Here is a 23,507-nt window from a genome sequence, read left to right on the forward strand (position 1 = left end):
CAAAACACACTCTCATTGTGGAGCACCGAATGAGCCAATAAGCATGTGCAAATGGGTTATTAACAAATCAAATCTACATGAAGAGCTGAAAGTCAGCTTTTTGGTCATGTCTGACTCAAAAAGCAACCAAATGTGATGGTTTTCTGAGCACCCTTTTTTGGTTCTATAACCCATCTGGACATGCTTATTGGCTCATTTGGTACTGCACAAGGAGCATGCGTGCTACATTGGAGTCTTATATCATCAACCCGGAACTAAAGTTCAATTCAGTTAGATTCTGTGAACCAGCTTATCTGGTTACCGGCTTATAAGAACGATTAGTTCAAAAATCGAACATCATTAATCTTCAAACCCGATTCCAAAAAAGTTGGGACACTGTACAAATTGTGAATGAAAACAGAATCCAATGATGTGGAAGTTTCAAATTTCAATATTTTATTCAGAATACAACAAAGATGACATATCAAATGTTTAAACTGAGAAAATGTATCATTTTAAGGGAAAAATAAGTTGATTTTAAATTTCAGGGCATCAACACATCTCAAAAAAGTTGGGACAAGGCCATGTTTACCTCTTCTTTTTATAACAGTCTGCAAACGTCTGGGGACTGAGGAGACAAGTTGCTCAAGTTTAGGAATAGGAATTTTGTCCCATTCTTGTCTAATACAGGCTTCTAGTTGCTCAACTGTCTTAGGTCTTCTTTGTCGCATCTTCCTCTTTATGATGCACCAAATGTTTTCTATGGGTGAAAGATCTTGACTGCAGGCTGGCCATTTCAGTACCCGGATCCTTCTTCTACGCAGCCATGATGTTGTAATTGATGCAGTATGTGGTCTGGCATTGTCATGTTGGAAAATGCAAGGTCTTCCCTGAAAGAGACGACATCTGGATAGGAGCATATGTTGTTCTAGAACTTGGATATACCTTTCAGCATTGATGGTGCCTTTCCAGATGTGTAAGCTGCCCATGCCACACGCACTCATGCAACCCCATACCATCAGAGATGCAGGCTTCTGAACTGAGCGCTGATAACAACTTGGGTTGTCCTTGTCCTCTTTAGTCCGGATGACATGGCGTCCCAGTTTTCCAAAAAGAACTTCAAATTTGGATTCATCTGACCAGAAAACAGTTTTTCACTTTGCCACAGTCCATTTTAAATGGGCCTTGGCCCAGAGAAAACGCCTGCGCTTCTGGATCATGTTTAGATATGGCTTCTTTTTGACCTATAGAGTTTTAGCAACGCGTATGGCACGGTGGATTGTGTTCACCGACAATGTTTTCTGGAAGTATTTCTGAGCCCATGTTGTGATTTCCATTACAGTAGCATTCCTGTATATGATGCAGTGCCGTCTAAGGGCCCGAAGATCACGGGCATCCAGTATGATTTTCTGGCCTTGACCCTTATGCACAGAGATTGTTCCAGATTCGGGTTTGTAGTTCTGTGTATACATGCATCATGCAACGTGTTTAGTTCAAACTTATCACGTATCAAATACAAATGTCTGTGAAACTACAGTATAACTAGTCCCATATGAATAAAGATTAAGAAAACTGTAACTGGAGCAACTGGTTCTTATTGCAAAAATGCTAAAATAATCTGCGTGAAGCTTGCCGGGTGATTATACTGCCAGCAGATTCTCACTTGCGTTCAGACGGCTTCTGTGGCGGAAATCAAAAGTAGGATTGATTTTGAATCCGGTAATTAGCCTGTGGGAATTCAAGCTCTATCCTGGAGGAGGGCATCCATATCTAGTCTCTCAGCTGGCATGTCCGGAACATTTCCCTCATTTCTCAGCTGGAGCTATTTACTGGGTTAATGCTGCAGAGAGCAGAGGAGTGTAAACATGATGCTAATGGTGATCGTGTCCTCCTCCAGCTCAGCTGCTCAATGAAGATGGTTGGAGAGACACTTGTATATTTGATCGGCTAAAGCACTCACTCATAAACTGTCATTCTTTTCAACAACAGCATACCCTAAGGAGGCACCCTTATCAGTGTTTCCTGCACCAATATTTAGGAATATACACCCTTCAAAGGTTTGAGGTTTGGGCTAGGTGAGATTTTTGAAAGAAGTCTCTAATGCTCACCATTTTTCAGCATCATTACTTAAGTCTTCTGTGTCACATGACCCTTCAGAAATCATTCTAATATGCTGATTTGCTGCTCAAGTAATATATTTTTTATTGTTTTCAATGTTGCTTAATATGTTTTGTGGCTACATTTGTATTTGATATATTTTTTGAGGATTTATTTGAAATAGATATTTGCATAACATTAGAAACGTCTTTATTTGATCAATTTTCTATTTATGCATCTTTGCTCAAGAAAAGTATTAATTACTTTTCAAAAAAAAAGAGAGAGAAAGATAGCTTACTGTACCAAACTTTTGAGCGATAGTTTATATGGGCAAACTGAGCACCAAAAATCAGCTTGGTATAGTTCATGCAAAAAAGATTGGTGTGATTGGTGCGCTTCTTTTTAATGGATCGGATGAACCAATTGGCAAATCAGTTTGATTCAGTCTCAGGATTCTGAAACGGATGACTCACTTCCTCTTTGTTTGGATTGAATGACTCTTTTGATCATTGATCATATTGGCTGTTTCTCAATATGCGTTCTTAAGCAGTCTTGCGTCCTTGTGTTCTCGCTCTACGTCATCATCAACCATCGAAGTTCAATTCCAATATAGAACACAAGAACAGAGGACGCATGAAAGTATCCAGGCGTGTTCTTGATATCAAGGATGCATCGAATGCAGACTTGAGAGAATCGAACCATTAAAAATCCCAGAAGACGCTGCGAGCGGTCAACGTACGGAAGCCTGCAAGCTTTGAAGTTCTTGTTCTCACTTATGACATTCCCGCTGCAAGCTTGCAAATACGTGACGGCTCCTGAATGTAAACATATACCCATTTGTTTTGCTTAATTTTAATAAAGTGATAACCTGAAGAAAGCCTGCAGTATTTTTATTGGCATTTAAAATAATCTTAACATTGACAAAGCATGTGTAACACAAAGGCTACACACTTTCATAAATGCATGCGGTAAAATAAAAATATATAAAATTATATGAAAACAATATCTTATAATGGTAGAAGTCTTTTAATAGGATATTACATTTGTTTGTGATATTATGTTACATTTATTGTTCGTTAGCCACTACTATAATATGCTGAGACGGTCAAGATCGCAGCACATCTCAATTATCAAATGATGCATTCTGTGTCCTTGCGTCCTTCCAAGATCGTTCTTTCAAGGTCGCCTGGCAAGACCTGGCAAGTCCATTCTCTGCATTCTTGGAATTGAGAAACAGCCATTATGTCCAAAAAAAGCCTAAAACCATTACTGTTATGTGTACGTTTTAGTAATTTAAAAAAAAATGCTACTTTGTAAGAGTAGTGAAATCTAAATCTATCTTATTACTTAGTTGTTCACCTGAAAGCAGGAAGTTAAAGGTGAAGTGTGTAATGTCTGCACCACAGTAAAGACTCCAAATTAAATAAAGACTGTTTCAGAACAGGTTTCCTGGGAACTGTCTGCCATTGGTTGGGTAAACAGATGGACGCACGCCATTGGTTATGCTAGTGTTGCTGTGTTAGAATGCTAAAACAAACAGAGAAATGTTTTGATAGGCAAGTTCACGAGTTCACACTTTCAGATAATCAGAGTAAAAAGTTTGCATATTTGGTGTGCTGTCCAAGGGGAGGCTGTGAGCTATGAATTTGGCCCGAACCCAGAGTACTCTCCACGTATCTCTGGTTAGAATAGTAACCAGGTGAGTGTGAGGAGATAGGGTGATGGAGGGATGCAGAAAACTGTCAAGGAACATAGATCAGTCAGCTATGTATATATAGGCCTCCTCTCATACTGATTGGATAGGCAATTTGAATGTGTTCCACATGAACTTTATTAATAAAACATCAAGACTTACAATGTTCTGGCAGACTTCTGACAAGTCTGACAGGTTTTCACCCCTGTATCACAAGTCTAAAACACCTTGTTAGTTTTGCTAAATACTCCATGTTCTCAAAATGTTGATGCTTTTGTTGATGCTCATTTTAACTACAGCACAAATGATCTGGGAAAACAGTCATGAATTTGGAGGAAAATAATATTTGATGGCCAGTCAAATTGTCTGAGGTCTTAAAACATTTTTGCAGTTTTTTGTGGCCAAGAATTGTCCGACTGATGTGTAAAATTACCATTTACAACTTGATTTTGTTTTTATGTGGCAGATTTATCTGGAATAGCAGATATCAAAGAAACAGACATATTTAGTCTCTTTCAAATACTCATTGTTTATAACCTGGTAAAATTTGGCTAATCCATTATTTCTTCCTCTAAAGTGTTCATAGCAATCTGATGTGTTGCAAATCTTTTGTTTCTTTGTTGTCAGGCTAAAAATATCTTAGGAACATTAATAGATGTTTGAAGTTAATAACAGATGCTTCCAGTAATTTCAGATGGAATTTCATGGAATTTTTTGCAATTCTACCACATTAAGGCTCAGTATGTTTATTGAGCAAATGCTGAAGAGTCTGAAAGAGACAGAACCATCACAGACTCAACAAGGAACCATCTGTTGTTTTCAAGAAATCCCAGTGTCACGTGACCACTGTCATTCAGAGTCTGCTGTGGCTGTGTGATATAACATCTATGAAATAATAATGTGCAATAATGTTCTCTAGCATCTGCCGCGTGAGCAATCGAAAGCCCCCCGTCTCGCCATAACCTGCCTCGCTGTAGCTGCACGCTGTGGCAGATTGATTCCATCATGCACTGATTAAAAAATTGATCTGCTAGTTGTTTTTTACAGGCAGACTTGGCATCTGCTTCACTCCGACAGTCGGAGAGTGACGCGTACAATATTGCCTCACAAATGGCCACGGTTCTGACACAGATCGATGTAAATATTGTATCACTATCTGCTACAAGGAAAACTTGGAGTGTCCCTGCTTTTGAGAGAAATATTTATTGCGTGTTTGTGGTCCAGTGTTCAAGCAGAGAGTGTGTTTTTTTCTCCCCAACGTGTCACTGAGCTAAAGCCAAAACCAAGCTGATAGTCATCATATTTGGCTCAAAGTAAAAGATATGATAAGAACCCTTGAGAGAGCCTGTGCGTGGTAATGAATGCTGCCAAACACGAACACGCTGACAATTACACGTTTTGTTTTTGCTTGTCCCTCAGAACCATCTGTATGATTACTTTCTACTGTTTTTAGGATGGCACGGTTTCAAATGTAGTGATTTTTACTTCGTCCATCCAAGGACGCGAAGTAAAATAGGGATTGGTACTCACATCACCGCTAACGTTGTGATTTTGGATCACACGTCTCTTAAGGTGTGGTTATGAGTATGTCAGATGACCGCTTCCCTCCTTTTTCCTAGTTCGGGGCACCAGTCAAGGTCTTTTACCTTGGCAGTATGAGAACACTCTCAACAGGGGCTTTCAGGGCAAAAGTGGTCAGCTGATCTATTTGAAAGATTGGTGAGATTGCTAACTTGTAGAGCCTCTTCTGTATTATCAGCACATATGCTGATCTCCTGGAGCACCAAATGGTCCTAAAATCTGGAACGCGCAGATGAGACCCTGGTGTAGGTGCAGAAGGTCCTTAACAATCTGGAACACGCAGACGTAGGTACCTGGGAGTGAAGGTTTGCTCTCCTGAGCTTAACCTTGTTGCAGACGTTGTCACTGTCTCGCTGGACAGAAATACTGAACGTAGTGTTTGTTAATGTTAATGTAAATCTTTCCTCACAAGCTGTTGTTGTCTCTCTGGACGGACCAGAGGCTCAGAACGGTGTTGTATCTGTTAGTGTCTCAGCTTCGTGAGCCGGGACTCAGAGCGTTATATCTGTTCTGTTATGTCTTCTCCCTTTGAAGGGCAGACTCAGAATGGTGTATCTGTTGTGTCTTTCCCCTTTGAAGGGCAGACTCAGAACGGTGTATCTGTTGTGTCTTTCCCCTTTGAAGGGCAGACTCAGAACGGTGTATCTGTTGTGTCTTTCCCCTTTGAAGGGCAGACTCAGAACGGTGTATCTGTTGTGTCTTTCCCCTTTGAAGGGCAGACTCAGAACGGTGTATCTGTTAATGTCTATCCCCATGCAGGACAGACTCAGAACAAGGATTGTCTGTTGAAAGGGTACCTTTATCCCTTTCCGATGAGGAGGAGATTGCATTTTGGCGCTTCTCCATTGGAGTGCTGTGACTGGCTGCTGGCATCAGTGGGGACACACAAAGTGTGGCCCACCCTTCTCTCCCCTGTGGAACTCATTTGCATAAAGCACAAAGTTGGAAGTCTTTACAGTCTTTAAAGTTTACCAATGCATTTCTTACTTCCCAAACCACCACCAGAATACCTTTGGCGATATTCTAAACAAATAGAGACTAAACATGATGGAAAAAGATCCATCATGTACTGAACGATCCATCATGAACTGTCATGCATTCATTCAGTTATACATTGACAGCTGTATTTGTGTCAGATGTCGCACTACAAATAGCTGTCACTGAGAATACTTATTTCTCTGAATAAATATGAAATGGATGTGTAGTTTGCATCAGTTCTAATATTTTAAAAACATAGTTTTGAATGGATTGGGATCTCTTTGCTTCACCCATTGGTCCCAAGGTCCCAAGGAATTTTAAGGTCCCAAGGAATTTTTATGGCGGTCTGTGGCCAACCTTAGGAAGTAGTCTCTAGATGGGTGAAGGGCAGAAACTGCCTGTGAACCAATGAGAAGTACTGTCCTTCCCAGGCTTGGTACAAGAGGTCTTCTTCTTGCCCTCTAAGAGTTGTCTGGATGTTGTCCTTACATCTTTATCTGATGGCGTTGGACAGTTTATTTGTGTTAGTCCACCAAGATCCAATCAAAATGTAGCAAACCTTTGTCCGCTTTGTTGCTGTTCACTACACAAAATAGGACAACAGATTGTTTTGAAATGCATTAAAAAGCTTGTCTGTGTGAATCATATTTTCCATAAAGAAAATGTTGCGTAATTTTAGGTACATTAACATATTTTGCCTTTTCATGACAGTTAAGTACATTTTACGCCCAAATTTTCATTACCATAATGCATCTGGATGTGTTTTTTGTATCTTCCATTATTCTCAATGGTGATTCTCATAAGCGTTTTTATTTACTGTATTATGTGACAATATTATTATATTATATACTGCAATATATGATAATATTTTTATATTTTTAATATTGAATATATTTGTATTAGTGTAATTAATGTTCAATTTAATATTTTTAAAATCAATTTAATATTTCATTATAATAATTAATATTTAGTATTTTAATAAGCATGAATTAAAGGTAATACAACAAATACTACCTTGATGTATGAGTAAATAAGAATTAAAGGTAAAACTTTATTTTAGGGTCTTTTCACTAGTTGCTTATTAGCATGCATATTACTAGAATATTGGCTGTTTATTAGTACTTATTAAGCACATATTAATGCCTTATTCTACATTCTTAATCCTACCCAATACCTAAACTTAATAACTACCTTATTAACTATTAATAAGCAGTAAATTAGGAGTTTATTGAGGGAAAAGTCGTAGTTAATAGTTTATATGTGTTCCCTATACTAAAGTGTTACCAAATTAAATAATATATTTTTATTTTTTCGCGTTACAGTAATCAGATTTAATTGCATTACAATGGGTATCATGGGGGAAATGTCTAATCTAAATCTAAAAAGGTTTAAAAATAGGCTTGATTTTCTTGTGCCTGACATGTCACTTGGGCTTCTGCTCTATGAAACCTACTTGTGAGGTCAAATCCACTTACATCAGATGTTACGATAATATAAATAATGAATTTGAAAGTGGAAATTGGTCAAGACCCCCCGGGAAACTGTATTTATTTTTAAATACTGTTTAACAATTTAGCTTAAATTCCTGTATAGTTTCAGCATTCACATATTTAATCAGCTCAACTCAAAGAACTTGGCCTGGTTTTCAGATGCATCAATGTATCAGTTCTACAGCATACACAGTAAAAATACTCAAGCTAATGTCATGAAGCCAATTTAATACCATAATGTCATTTGAACTATTTCTGGATAATGATTTGCCAATACAAGATTGCAGCCGTGCTGAAATATACAATGTAGGAACATCTATTATGTTAAAAAACATGTTCACCTGTTAATGTGCAAAGGTCATCTATTAACTGGAGGCACTAGATGAATGGTGCTTAATGAAATTAAAACATATTGTAGCCCCATGTTTATGACACCATGTTTTGTGCTTCAGGTACAGAGGTGGAGAAGGAGATGTGTGCGGATGAGGTCTACCCTGAATCTGTGCCCTGTATGGTTCCCTGCCCTAAAGACTGTGCTCTCAGTCTCTGGACTGAATGGTCCACCTGCTCCCAGACCTGCTCCAGCAAAACCGCCGAGGGCAAGCAGATGAGAACCAGAGCCATACTGGCTTACAATGCAGGAGAAGGTACAGAAGATATTACATGGGTACTTGCATGTTCTCATTTCAGCAGTGCAAAACTCACTCATTATTCTCGCTCTCTAAAGAGAGCGTTTAGTCACTATGTTGTTGTTCTTCTAAATCGTTCGTGTTTTAAGAGGCAGCTTGTATTGTCACTACGTTGAATACGCACAAAGTAGTAGTAGTAGTAGACATCTGGTTTATTAGAAGCAGAGACCGTTCTTTGTAGAATTGGTTCACACAGGCTACTCTCTGCTCTCTCAGACGATGACATCTTTGTCTTGTGTCAGCCAGACGGCCACCGTAGCTTCTCCGAAAGGGTGAAGCGAAGGGTGTGTGCCGTAAGTTGCAGTTCACAACCTCACCACTAGATGCCACTAAAATTTACGCATTGCACCTTTAAATTTGTCCAAAATATATCTTCGAAGCCAGCTAAATGAACCCTTATGATGCTTTAAAATACTGTCTAAATAGACAGTTAACTATCTTTAGGAACAGAACATTTGTTTTTGTTTTAATTATACTTAAAGAGAAACTTAAAGGTGCCATCGAACATTTTTTTACAAGATGTAATATAAGTCTAAGGTGTCCCCTGAATATGTCTGTGAAGTTTCAGCTCAAAATACCCCATAGATTTTTTTTTATTAATTTTTTTAACTGCCTATTTTGGGGCATCATTAAATATGAGCCGATTTATTCTGTGCAGCCCCTTTAAATCACGTGCTCTCCGCCCATGGATGATCGCGTAAACGATTGGCCGATGTTTTTAAGGCCCTACCTCATGCACAGATAGTAATACTAATATAGTAATATTATTACTTTCAGTGCACCTAATAAATAGTCTTTTATCAGTAAGTAAAGACAGTTTCAAGTAATATTGCAAAAATGTATAAAACAAAACATCCTCTTTAGCACCTTTAAGTAATGCTAAAAAAAAATGCCATTTACTTTAGAGCAAACAGCATTTATTGTAAAGAAACTTTACAAGCTAAATATTTCACAAAAAGATGTTTAATAGGTTTGAAATCATAAATAAAGAAGACAAAAAGTATATGGTAAATGAAATATTAGTTGAACATGCAAATATGGCTCAGAAAAGTGAAGTTAGTTCTGGGTAAAGCCCCAGCATCATATATTTTTTATATGCCATGTTCAGGGATATTTTGTATCTAATACAATGACCTTCATACATTTAGACTTAGACTTAGACTTTATTTTTATCCCAAAGGGAAATTTAAATGTTACAGCAGCATGAACACCACAATACAAATAGTAACACTACTACAAACAAATAACAATACAGTATAATAATAATCAACACATATCATTAAATGTAAAAAAAAAAAAAAAATACAATTTAAAATAATAAACACATTTTAAAGTGTGACTTGAGTGTCTAATTACTTTTCTGGGCCACTGTGACAAGATGACATGCCAAAAACTTGTGATTTTCTATGGTCTGTAGTGCATAAGATTAGCCTTAAAAAGCTGACAGGAGACTGTCAAGGAAAGACTCGCACAAGGGCAGAATTTCTCAACCTAAAACCATCTGTGATTCTGATGGATGTGTCCTCGCTCTCGCAGCGATGTGCTGTGACATCACCGCGAATCAATGTTCCAAAACTCTTAAATCCACTTTATCTGTTCCAGCAAGGTTTAGTGTCAGTTTACATGAGTGTTCTACTGAGGTAGATGGTGTTCAAGTCAGTCAAACACAGTTCACATCCCATTTTACTTCTGTAATCTGATGTATTTCAGAATAAAATTTAACAAATCTTATTATTATCTGTTAGGAATTAAAGGATTTAGTTCACTTCAGAATTAAAATTTTACTCACCCCCATGTCATCCAAGGTGTTTATGGGCCCTATTTTAACGATCTGAAACGCAAGTGTCAAAGAGCGAAGCGCAAGTAACTTTGTGGGCGGGTCTCGGCGCTGTTGCTATTTTCCCGGCGGGATAAATGGCTCTTGCGCCCGGCGCAAATCTAAAATGGGTTGGTCTGAAGTAGCTTCATTATTCATAGGTGTGGTTTGGGCGTAACGTGAAATAAACCAATCAGAGTGTCATCTACCATTCCCTTTAAGAGCGAGATGCGCTCGCGCCATGGCGGATTGATATTTACATGAAGGAATTTGTTGGCGGAAAAGCTGAAATTGCCTGTTAAGTGGCCAGTCAATCTTTCAGTCGTCTGCGTTGGATGCAGGCTTTCAAATAGCTCCGCGCGATGAGTCGGTTAATATATATGTGTGTGTGTATTGGCACGATTGTCCAATTAATTAGCCAGTTTCGTTCATCATTATTTGTAATAGCAGGCTGAACTGAAAATAGGTAGCCTAATTCTAATACACGCAATTACTATTCATCATTACATTTTTATATTTATGTAGCCTACACAATAATATTCTTTTACACTGTAATCCTTTTGTTTTTAATGTTTGGCATGTTTGTGTGATGCGCATCCCTGTGTGTAATAAGCAAAGTCAACGCGCACTGTGGACGCGCCCAGAGGTGCAGTTTCTACCAACGCACTCTAACAAAAAAATATTGCGCCATTGACTTTAGACTTTAGACCAGGTTTTTTCTGGTCAGTGGCGCAATTGTTTAATGGAACAGCAAAATAGCACCAGGGATTGTTTGCGCCGGAACACGCCTCCTTTTTTGCGCTGAACCGCCCAGGGAGCGCAAGTTCATTCACTAGTTTAGCGACGTGCTTCTGTGGAGGGAAAAGCGCGCTTTGCGCGGGTGCAAAATAGGAATGACACATGCGTCGGTGTACAAAGTCAATTGCGCTGGGTGCAAGATAGGGCCCTATATCTTTCTTTCTTCAGTTGAAAAGAAATTAAGGTTTTTGAGGAAAGCATCCTGGGATTTTATTCCATATAGTGGGCTTCACTGGGGTTCAACGGGTTGAAGGTCAAAATGTCAGTTTCAGTGTAGCTTCAAAGGACTCTACACGATCCCAGATGAGGAATAAGGGTCTTAACTACGATTGGTCATTTTCTAAAAAAAAAATTAAAATGTATATACTTTTTAACCACAAATGCTCATCTTGCACTGCTCTGCGATGCAGCACACATTACGTAATCACGTTGGAAAGGTCACGCTTGACATAGGCAAATGTACCGTGGTAAGGCGAAAAACTCGTTTGCTTTGTAGACACTGGATCGGTACTTCCACCTACGTCACACGTGACCTTTCCAACGTGATTACATTATGCGGGGGGCATCTCAAAGCAGTGCAAGATGAGCATTTGTGGTTAAAAAGTATATAAAGTCGTGTTGTTGTTTGTTTTATTATATCCCTTATTCCTCATCTGGGATCATGTAGAGCCCTTTGAAGCTGCATTGCAATTTGGACCTTCAAACCATTGATCCCTGTTGAAGTCCACTCTATGGAGAAAAATCCTGCAATGTTTTCCTCAAAAACCTTAATTTCATAAACATCTTGGATAACATGGGGGTGAGTAAATTATCAGGACATTTTAATTCTGAAGTGAACTAATCCTTTAAGCAGGTGTTATATGCCAGAATAGAGGGGGAAGGGTTAAAAAAGGGTCTGAATATTTGATTTAATGTTTTTAACCCTGTAAAATCTGACATTTTAAATGGAACATTTTATTGATACTTAAAAAAATGCATTTGTGTTTTTGTTGAGTTTCATATTTTGATACAGGCTTTTTTTTTGATCAGGCTTTTATGGTTTATATAGTATGAGGATGAGGATGAAAAAACACTTCAGTTTAGAGAAATGGGAAAAAATTAAGATGTAATTTGATAGCTTGTAAGTCAATGAGATTTTTATAACAGTAGGGTTTGATAATACTTAGAGACTACTTCGGTAAAATGCATATAAATATCAGTCGCCACTGCCAATAATATGTCTTAAAACGATTTTCTCTGTTTTCCTCTCATATTCAAAGAAGTCTATATCCAATTATCACTGTGCTTTCTCTACAGTGACGTCAATGGTAGTGGCATGGATTACAGTTATGGAGGGTAACGTGTTTTTATGGCCTGTAGAGTAGTTTCCTGTAGAAGTCATCTTAGATTTGTTTGCATGGTTTATAGTGAACTCTCAGTCTCTGTTGATTGGTTTACCATTACTCAAATGTGTATAATGTTAAAACATTTACTTTGTACTAGTCGAGTAGTTCCTGAAATATTTACTCCCTTAAAGAAAAATACAAAGACGCTCATAACTTTTGCTTCATCTCAAGGTCTTACGAGGGTTCCAAAGTTTCCTGAACTCTATGGTACATTTGATTTCTTTTCATCTGTAGAGTGCAGTGTGTAGATTTAGATGTGTTTTCAGAGATTGTGTTATAGAGCTAGAAAGCGTTAATGGAGTCTTATACTCTAAGTCTTGTTTGATGTTACACCCCCAAAGAATATAAATGAAGAAAGTGATATCTTTCACTTGAATGAATTTACTTTGAGCACCATTTTCCATTAAAGTAACTGCTTTCAGTTGAGCGATGGCCTTTGGGAGGCAGATGAGTATATTCACCATGTTTTCTGTTCAAGACATCTGCTTGACGTCTAACGTTAGATGCCAAATGCAGCAGTTCATGCAGCAAGACCTTATACATAATGCATGTCCTTGAGAGTCCATTTGTGAAGTCAGCATAATGATGAAACTCATACTGTAAACAGGAAAACAAAATATAGTCCTCTGGGTCTCTTATGAAACTGCTGTATCACATTGCAAAAAAGGCCTGAAACATACTCTACAGAAGTACATGAATGCAAAATTGTTGAGTTTTCAGAGAATGCAATTCCTAGCGCAGTGTACACATCAAATTCTCAGTGTTGCCACACGGGGCGCTATTGTGAATATTAGTGTAAACTGCTTTCTGCTATGGCCAGTTTTTCAGGTCAAAAAACTCTTAAAGGGTTAGTTCACCCAAAAGCGAAAATTCTGTCAGTAATTATTCACCCTCATGTCATTCCAAACCCGTAAGACTTTCGTTCATCTTCAGAACACGAATCAAGATATTTTTTATCAAATCTGAGAGCTTTCTGTCCCTCCATAAACAGCTACATAACTGCCAATTTGACGCTTCAGAAAGTTCTTAAAGAGATCATAAAACTAATCCATATGAATTGAGCGGTTTAGTTTAGTTTTCTGAAGGGACACAATCACTTCATATGATGAACAGATTTAATTTAGGCTTTTATTTACATATTCATCAACTCACACATCAGTTGTGGTAAATGGAAGCTCAAGCATGTTTGCTTGACTCGTGCAAGAACCAGTGAGGTTCATTGTTGTGTTACGCAGCACATTTGAGCTTATGAAAGAGCTTTGTTCTCGTGAATCAAGCAGGTTCGGTTGAGCTTCTGTTTATGTTCGATGATCAATGTTTATATGTGAATAAAAGCCTAAATTCAGTCTGTTCATCATATAAAGCGATCGAGTCTCTTCAGAAAATTTGGACTAAACCATTGAATTCATATGGATTAGTTTTACGATCTCTTTATGAACTTTTTGAAGTGTCAAAGTGGTAGTCGTGTAGCTGTCTATGGAGGAACAGAAATCACTCAGATTTCATCAAAAACATCTTCATTTGAGTTCTGAAGATGAACGAAAGTCTTGCGGGTTTGGAACGACATGTTCAAATGATGACAGAATTTTTATTTTTGGGTGAACTAACCCTTTAAGTTAGCGAGTTAGTTGAAGATGACATGTTTTATCTAGCTACTTGAATAATTACATATCCAATTTAATGGTCAAGGCATTTGAAGCAGTGCTGTAAGGTGGATAAAATTCCTTTTTTGGGTTTTCTTTTATGTTATTTTGTTTTATTTTTACAAGCCATTTAAATGCTTGTAAACTAAAAAAAAAAAAAAAAAAATGCATCATTTATGCATCATTTTTTTCTTCTGCTGAACATAGATACAAAGATATTTTGAAGAATATGGGTAACCAAATAGTTATGGACCCTATTGACTTTCATAGTATGGAGAAAAAAAAATACTATGGAAGCCAATGGGGTTCATCGACTGTTTAGTTACATTCTTGAGTAAATGATGACAGAAATTTTGGGGTAAACTATCCCTTCAATACCATTTTTTATATCAACATACTGATTGGTAATACCATACCAGAAATTAATAAATTAAATATTTAAGCATTTTTAACATAGATTACATAATTTGTTACCTTCTTTTCAGACCGTTAGTCAACAAATCCTAAATAGTGTTTTATTTCTGTTCTGTGTTTGCTTTGAGGTTAGCGCCAAAGTAGCACAAAAAAATGCATTTTATGTACCAGCATTACTGTATGTGTTTGCATACTTTGCTCTGTGTATGTTTCTGGCTTAAAACCTAATCATGAGGTGTCATTTCAGGAAATCAATTCATTTCAAACACCCACAGAAATAAACCAGTGAATGTGCTTTCTTTGATTGCAGAACATCTTCTAAAAGGCTCAACATCAAGATTCTGTGGAGGCGTTCGCAACACTGCATAGTCAAGCTTCATAGAGACACAAACGTGTTCGTGTAGGAAGACCACAGATATTAATTTGAGCTTTTCACACTTCAGTTTGTTCATTCTTAACCCTGCGTTTTTGTTTATACTTTACCCTGGGTTATAATTAACGGTAGTAGTCAACAAGGTTTCACGCTTTACATTTGTAAACCCTGGCTTACATTCTTATTTGCATATTTATGAGTTTAATATCATTGATTTAGGAGTTTACTTCGGACGCTGAACAGTTTACTTACTGCAGCTGTAAGGAGGTCATGAATATTTTATGAGCTAACCACTGAGGCAGTTTATGATTGGTTGTCTGTTTCTAAACTGCATTGATTCCATACTTTGTGTGGGTGATCCTTCAGTCCATTAAAATTATTATTATTATTATTATTGCATAAAAATACTTTTTTTGCATTCTAGATTATAGTAGCTCTAAAAGTATTTAGTTTTATTCAATCTAATTTTTCCTGCTTTTGAAAGGTTAAATTAGGAAACATCATCATCCGGTTTTTTTTCTCTTCATCTTTATTTTTATACTTTTTCTAAATGCTTTTATAAGAAAAATACATACTTTCAATCCATTCACCTTTACTGTCTCAGAAAACAAATTTGTTTTTCCAAAGAAGGTTATATTATGATGAAAATGAGAAGTGACATTAAAAAAAGGGTGTCATTACAAAACCGCTTAGAGAATCATAGTTTAGAGAAACTGTTTTAACATATTAAAAGTTATTGACTGCTATCTCTTTTGCTATTTTAGAAAGTTTAAAGCTTACATACTGTAACTTTTTCTCCAAAATGTGAGAAATGTCATCACGATTACAGACAATCTCATATGATACCACATTATTCTGGAAAGCTCATCAAAGCCACTGTCAGATCTTTATTCCAAGATGTAATAAATGATTTAACACAGATGAAAAGTGTCAAACATGCCTTGAACTAAAGAATCACCCATATAACTTTTGCCATCACAATTCAGGGTTCAGGATGACAAGAAACATTGCTTACCCAGGGTTAAAAAGTAAAAATAGAGCCAGATTTACTAAACAGGGCAAATTAGCATGAGCCAGCAATCCCATAAAGTTCTACAGGTGATTTACTGACAATGCAGACATTAAAGGATTAGTTCACTTTAGAATTAAAATTTCCTGATAATATACTCACACCCATGCCATCCAAGATCTTTCTTTCCATCTTTCTTTCTTCAGTTGAAAAAAAAAAAAAGGTTTTTGAGGAAAACATTCCATGATTTTTCTACAAATAGTGGATTTGACTGGGGTTCAAAGGTCTAAATGTCAGTTTCAGTGCAGCTTCAAAGAGCTCTACATGATCCCAGACGAGGAACAAGGGTCTTGTCTATCCAAACGATCGGCCATATTCTAAAAAAAAATACATATTTATATCATTTTTAACCGCAAATGCTCATCTTGCGCTAGCTCTGCGATGCGCCATGCATTACGTAATCACCTTGGAAAGGTCACGCGTGAAATAGGCGGAAGTACCGAGCAAGTGTTTACAAAGTGAACTTGCAAGATTGCTAGATAAGACCCTTATTCCTTGTCTGGAATCTTGTAGAGACCTTTGAAACTGCACTGAAACTGACATTTGGACATTCAACCTGTTGTACCCCAGTGAAGTCCACTATATGGAGAAAAATCCTGGAATGTTTTCCTCAAAAACCTCAATTTCTTTTTAACTGAAGAAAGAAAGACATAAACATCTTGGATGACATGGGGTAAGTAAATTATCAAGAAATTTTAATTCTGAAGGGATACACATAGACACAGCCAGATAATTTCCAAAATGGCAAAGAGCAGTGGACATTTGTGTCGGGTCACAAACAAGCAAAGCCGATGATAATCAGGTGCGTGTGATCTAACAACTTAGGCACAAAGTGGCTTAAAGACATGCTTTTTTTGGGGGGTGTTAAATAATGCTGCAAATACCCATAAACTGACTAGTTAAAACCTTAGTAAATCATGTTACTTTATTAATTTACTGTAAATAATCTCCTCCCATATATATTGCATCTGAAAGGGAAACTCCTGCAAATGCATATGCTGTAATTTGTGGTCAGCCACAAAAATAACTTTGTCCATGCCTTTTCAGTGCTAATTTCTCACTGTGTGTGTTTAGTAAATCCTGACAGGCCATTTTTTTCAGTAGTTTTTCAATGCCAAAAGAGGTTAAGCTATTCGTAAATCTGGTCCATAGTGTGAAAAACCCTATTATTACCCTTGCCCAATGGAAACATAATAATCACCATTGTAATGGATCTGACAGTCAAAGCCAATAACTTTTAATACTGTGCACGTTATAAAGTTGAAGCAGGCAGACGTATCCTCTCGTAACACTCTTGCTTTGATTCACAGGCCCACTGGGCTGTTCTGTCATCTGCAAACCTGTAAATGTCAGCAATTATTTAGACACACCGCGCCGCTCTCCACCGACTGCATCGACATTCTGCCACTCGTGAGGAATTAGGAGGCGGCAATTATGTGGAGTGTTTCATCTAAATCAATTTAGAACAAGTTTAAGCGACTGGAGACGTTGCTGTTATGTTGAGATTTGAGAAAATTAACACTTGACCTGTCTCACACCAAAGGATGCAAGCTAGAAAGAAAAAACAGAATAAATAAGGTCTTCGTATGCAATTGCTGTACTAAAATAGGCTATGCAAAGATTTTAATGTACACTATTGTTCACGGTTTTGGGTCAAAAAAGCATGTTGAATTGCACTAATATAAAAAATGCATTGCATTAACAGTGCTTGCATTTTAATACATTGTAATTTCAGGGCTTGCATTTTTAGGGGGTTGAAATTCAACATGATTGTACTGTACAGTATATTTAAGCTGTGAATATTTGAATTGAAAACATTTCGCTTTTTAAAAAGGACCTATTACACAAGATGTAATATAAGTCTCTGGTGGCCCCAGAATGTTTCTGTGAAGTTTCAGCTCAAAATACCCCACAGATCATCTATTGTCGCTTGTCAAATTTGCCCCTATTTGGGTGTGAGAAACACAGCTTTAACAGGAGCTTTAACAGCTCAACAACAACAAAGAAGAATCTCACGTAGACAAAATGAGGATTGTCAGTAATGGTGTTCAGCCTTACATTGTTCAAACCGGAGTCGACACTGATGGAGAGACTCAGGAAGAAGTTACAACTTTTAGAATGAAACTGGACATTTCTGAATGGTTAGTGGATAAATTTATGTAGTTGCTGTGGAGTTGATTCAACTCATCCACTAGCATGTGCCGTCATGTTAATCTTTTGTGCAAATCCAGCGTTGAATTGACCCTCGTTTGTGAAGCAGTCCGGTGTAAAATGACGTAAAATTTGGGCTGCTTTTTTTTCTAAAGCAGCCCAAAATATATATATTCAAATAGAAAACTGTTATTTTGAATTTGTATTAATATTTCATAATATTGCTGTTTTAACTGTATTTTTGATCAAATAAATGCATTGATGAGCATAAGAGACTTATCTTATAGAAGGATAGTGTATGTCTGGTTGTTTTTTTATTATTTTCAATGGACTTCACTTTCATTTTACTGTAGCTGAAGTCTTCTCCTGAGTTGACATGCTGCTTCGACGCTTCTAGTGTGGAGAACCTCAAGCTGTCGTAGCGTGACGAGACGCCCGACACGTCTGGTGTAGACCCGTGTCAGACCTAATGCATGTCTTCACACTCTTGCAGGAGGTTCCAGCTGTCCGAACACCAGCGCCCTACAGGAGGTGCGGAACTGTAATGAGCATCCTTGCATCGTGTATCACTGGCAGACGGGCCCCTGGGGACAGTGCGTGGAGGACACCACCACATCCACTCTCAATACTTCCTCCAGTGCAGACAAGTCCACCTGCACCATGGGCGTGCAAACTCGCAAGGTCATCTGCATAAAGGTCAATGTCGGACAAGTGCCACCCAAAAAGTAAGATTTTAAAGGAGCAATTTTGTTTTCCCTTCTCTGAAGAGTTCTGTATGTAAATGACCTCTTCTGTGATTGGCTCACCTGTTTGCATGTGAAATGAGTGACAATGCTTACAGTTGTGGATTTGCTGTTGGGTCCAGTGTAGTTGTCCTTCAACAACTTCCTTTTTTGCAAAGTTGTTGTTATAATTAACGGGCTACGTTTCAGAACACTGAATAGCTTTTGATATGCAAAAATGTGCAGTCATATGTTAATGTTCTCATAATGGCAGAGGATCTTTTTTAAGATTGTCAAAACTATATATATAGAAGGCACAAAAATATAAACTGTACATACACACTTATTTATTTACACACACATATACACTACCGCTCAAAAGTTTGGGATCGGTAAGATTTTTAATGTTTTATAAAGAAGTTTCGTCTGCTCACCAAGGCTGCATTTATTTAATTAAAAAAACAGTAAAAACAGTAATATTGTGAAATATTATTACAATTTTAAATAACTGTTTTCTATTTGAAGATATTTGAAAATGTAACTTATTCTTGTGTTGGCAAAGCTGAATTTTCAGCATCATCACTCCAGTCTTCAGTGTCACATGATCCTTCAGAAATCATTCTAATATGCTGATTTGCTGCTCAAGAAACATTTATTGTTTACAAATTGTACAAAATTTGTGCGCAATATTTTTTTCAGGATTCTTTGATGAATAGAAAGTTCAAACGAACAGCGTTTATTTGAAATATAATCTGTTGTTACATTATAAATGTCTTTACTGTCACTTTTGATTGATTTAATGCATCCTTGCTGAAAAAATATATTAATTTCTTTAAATTCTTCTCAAAAAAATAAAAATTCTTACTGACCCCAAACTTTGTGTATAATGTTACAAAAGCTTTGTATTTTAGATAAATGCTGTTCTTTTGAACTTTCTATTCATCAAGGAATCCTGAAAAAACGTATACAACTGTTTTCAACATTGAAAATAATCATAAATGTTTATTGAGCAGCAAATCATCATATTAGAATGATTTCTGAAGGATCATGTGACACTGAAGACTGGAGTAATGATGCTGAAAATTCAGCTTTTCCAACACAGAAATAAAATACATTTCATATTATATTCCAATAGAAAACAAACTATAACTATATATACATTTCACAATGTAAAAAATCTTGGTCCACGAATGTTCCTAAAAATAGTATAATTTCTTTTGTTGTACTAAATTTAACTTGGGGTGAAATTTGACATGGACATATTCATGAGAGAATTCATGACATAAATGTAATCTTAATTTTGGCCATTTTATGTTGCAATATTAACATCTGTTATTATGATGTAAGCACATATGGAGTAGATCTTACCTCAAGTTAGTGATGATGGAGGGTTGTTCAGAAGAAGATGGGTTGCTTGTGTTTGAGTGGCAGATTGTAATTGCTCTACAGATGTCTGCGTGCTCACAAACCCTATCATTCCACCGCAGGCAGACGAAGCTGCAGAAAGCTGAATAAACATGGAGTCACAAACAGGCTAATTAGCACAGTCATTTTCAGACTGCCTAATTTCCTATTGATGATAATAGCAGTAATTAAGAGGGCTTGATTCTTTAATGCAATTTAATCACCACTAGATGAGGGGCCTCTTGAGGCTTAGCACAAACAAACCCCCTAAAAATACATCATTGATCCACTTAGACAATGTCCTCCTGACAGTCCTTTGTGGAAACAATAGCAGTGGGTTTTTGGCAAAGACAAATTGTGGCTTAGCTATTAAATCCACTTGCTTTTAACCACTTAAAGGAGTAGACCGTTGTGTTTTAGTCTAGAATGCATATGATGAAAAGTGCAATGTGATGTAGTGTTGAATTTAAAGACCCCCTGCGGTGAAAATCAAGTTTTTAATGTTGTTTATATGTCTAGCTGCTGTTTTTAACATACTTTAAGACAAACCATGTGCAAATTCATAAGTCAACATCATTGCTGAGTATTTTCTATTTAAAACTGCAGTAAACCAAAGACAGTCGCAAACCCGTGCTTTGAATTCACTGGTGTTTCTGAGGTCACAGTCGACCAATCACGTCAACCAATTCTGATTGGCTGTCAGTGTTTTATTGTTCAACAGCTAGAAAAAAAATCTTTCTGAAAGCGATCCCATGATATCGTTCCTTTCTATCATTTTGATATAGCTGTGGTGTGGACGGTGCTATTCTTTTACTGTATATTTAAAATTTATAACTTTATAGTTATCATTCTTAGTGTGAACCTTCCTTTAGGCTTCTGTTATGTGATTTTTGTATAGTGAAAAATGAACATTATATATCAGATTGTAGTCATGTGGTTGAATCTGGAGTTGAAAAAGTAAGAGAGATTCAGAGGTGCCATTGTTACATTTTGATGAAAGATTATGATGACAAGCATGTCTATACTTTGGAATAGCGTGCAATAAAATGATGAGTTACAATAAAATTAAATTCGGACTTCATTTATATACAGTTGTCAATGCCAAAATGTTGTAATGTTTACGTAGCTTTAGAGGCATTTGATGTGACTCATAAGAAAATCAAAATTCACATCCTCACTCAGACCTGCATTTCATTTTGAATATCTTGTCTAGATTTGCATACGCTCAGATGTCATGTTTTTGCCCAGGTCTGGGGCAGGAAGAGCTTACGCAGGTTTTCCTGCCCTGAGCCACTTTGTGTCACTCACAGCGTCAGATTGAGAGAAAACTCACAATCACACAGACAGCGATGTTAAAGCTCAGGGCCCGGACCTTTGATGTGCCTTACAGAAACTGACAACTGCTGCTGCAGTTCAAGTTTCATCTCTTGCTCTGACAGTGTTTTTTATGATACTTATCTAGACAATATAGTGAAGCATGAGCTGGAAACAAATTTCAAGAGCATGTGCGCTGCAACTGTGTTACGACTGTGAGGTACAAGAAGGAGGAGACTTCATAACACTCAATATTACATGCATAGTTTCGTTGTCAGCCTTACATTGTTCAAACTGGAGTCGACACTGATGGAGAGACTCAGGAAGAAGTTACAACTTTTAGAAATCATCTGGACATTTCTGAATGGTTAGTGGATAAATTTATGTAGTTGCTGTGGAGTTGATTCAACTCATCCACTAGCATGTGCCGTCATGTTCATCTTTTGTGCAAATCCAGCGTTGAATTGACCCTCGTTTGTGAAGCAGTCCGGCGTAAAATGACGCCATGGTAACAACACTCTACTACAACAACACTTCCTCTTCTCTAAAGCAGCCCAACATGGCCTCACCTCCTGTTTTGCATGTTCTCAGGGGTAGGGTTTATGTAAATTTTAGGGTTTGTGATGTCAATAACCTGGGAAGAAGCTCATTGTAGTCCCTACCAGCCGTTTGTTGTTAAATAGCGAAATCTTTAAAAGAAAATATCTCCCTTTGCATTGAACTTTTGACTTTGAACATTACACACTAACTCAGGGGTAGGCAAGTTCGGTCCTAGAGAGCCACTGTCCTGCAGAGTTTAGCTCCAACCCTGAAAAAAAAATTTCAGCTGCCTATAGCCTTAGTAATCCTGAAGAGCTTGATTAGCTTGTTCAGGTGTGTTTGATTAAGGTTGGAGCTAAACTCAGCAGGACAGCGGCTCTCTAGGACCGAACTTGCCTACCCCTGCACTAATTAAAGTTAAAAGTGAAATCATAATCAACCACCACTTTAATAATGGATTCAAAAGCAAACACGCAGGAGAATAACTGGAAATTAGTATACATAAAAACACATAACAAGAATAAACAAGACTGAACCATGAACAGAGGACATTAAGGGCTTAAATACACAGGGTAAGATAATTAACTGGAACGGAAACAGGTGTGTAACTAATCAGAAACCATGGAAACAAACAAGCAAACCAGAACATTTGTCCATACAATGAAAGTCAATGTGGTCCAATGTTGTTTGAACCCCAGTGTTGTTAAAACAATTTTTTTGTGTAGAAAGTCAGTCATATGGGTTTGGATTGGCATAAGTGTGAGTAAATGATGATTGTTTTTAGGTGCACTATACCTTTAAAAAGGTGGGTGGTACCTGTATGCCATTATAGTCAAATGTATTGTGTATTGTTGCCAGTGCAAAAACTACTCTCAGTTTTAACTAAAGACACGCAGTGAAAAATTAGCACTGAAAAGGCATGGACAGTTATTTTTGCGGCTGATCTTATTGCATATGCATTTATTTAAATGAGTATTTAAATGAACCATGCAAGGTGATTTACTAAAGTTTGAGCTAGTCAATTTACTGGTATTTGCACCATTATTTACCAGCCAAAAAAGCATGTCTTAAACCAGACAGTAATTTGCGCTAGTCTTGGTAGATTGCGTCGATCATTAAAGAAATGATCTGGCTGCGTCTGTGTTCTTTAATTTGAGCGTCGTCAGTAGATCACGTTCAGAACTTTCCACTCCCATCGATGCTTTTTGCAGTTGCGCTAATTTTCTCTCTCTCTTTTTTTTTTTTTTTTTTTTTTTTTTTATAAATCTGGCCCTCTTCAGAAGAGGTTTGAATTGATTCCATTTGAACTGATACAAAAAAATGACTCGCACTTCTAATTCTAATGCGGTTTTGCAAATGCAGTTGTGGTCC

The 23,507-nt window shown here is 37.2% G+C and overlaps 1 protein-coding gene across 1 annotated transcript in view; it reads left to right on the forward strand.

The window, feature by feature from the left end:
- thsd7ab (thrombospondin, type I, domain containing 7Ab) overlaps positions 1-23,507 on the forward strand; it is a 146,627-nt gene that overhangs the window by 83,011 nt on the left and 40,109 nt on the right. The window contains exons 8-9 of the mRNA XM_067410961.1: positions 8,271-8,465; positions 18,650-18,881. Of these exons, the coding sequence (XP_067267062.1) occupies positions 8,271-8,465; positions 18,650-18,881 (427 nt within the window). The remainder of the gene's footprint in view (positions 1-8,270; positions 8,466-18,649; positions 18,882-23,507) is intronic.

Source organism: Chanodichthys erythropterus, chromosome 2 (genome assembly GCF_024489055.1).
Source record: "Chanodichthys erythropterus isolate Z2021 chromosome 2, ASM2448905v1, whole genome shotgun sequence".
Classification (NCBI taxonomy): domain Eukaryota; kingdom Metazoa; phylum Chordata; class Actinopteri; order Cypriniformes; family Xenocyprididae; genus Chanodichthys; species Chanodichthys erythropterus.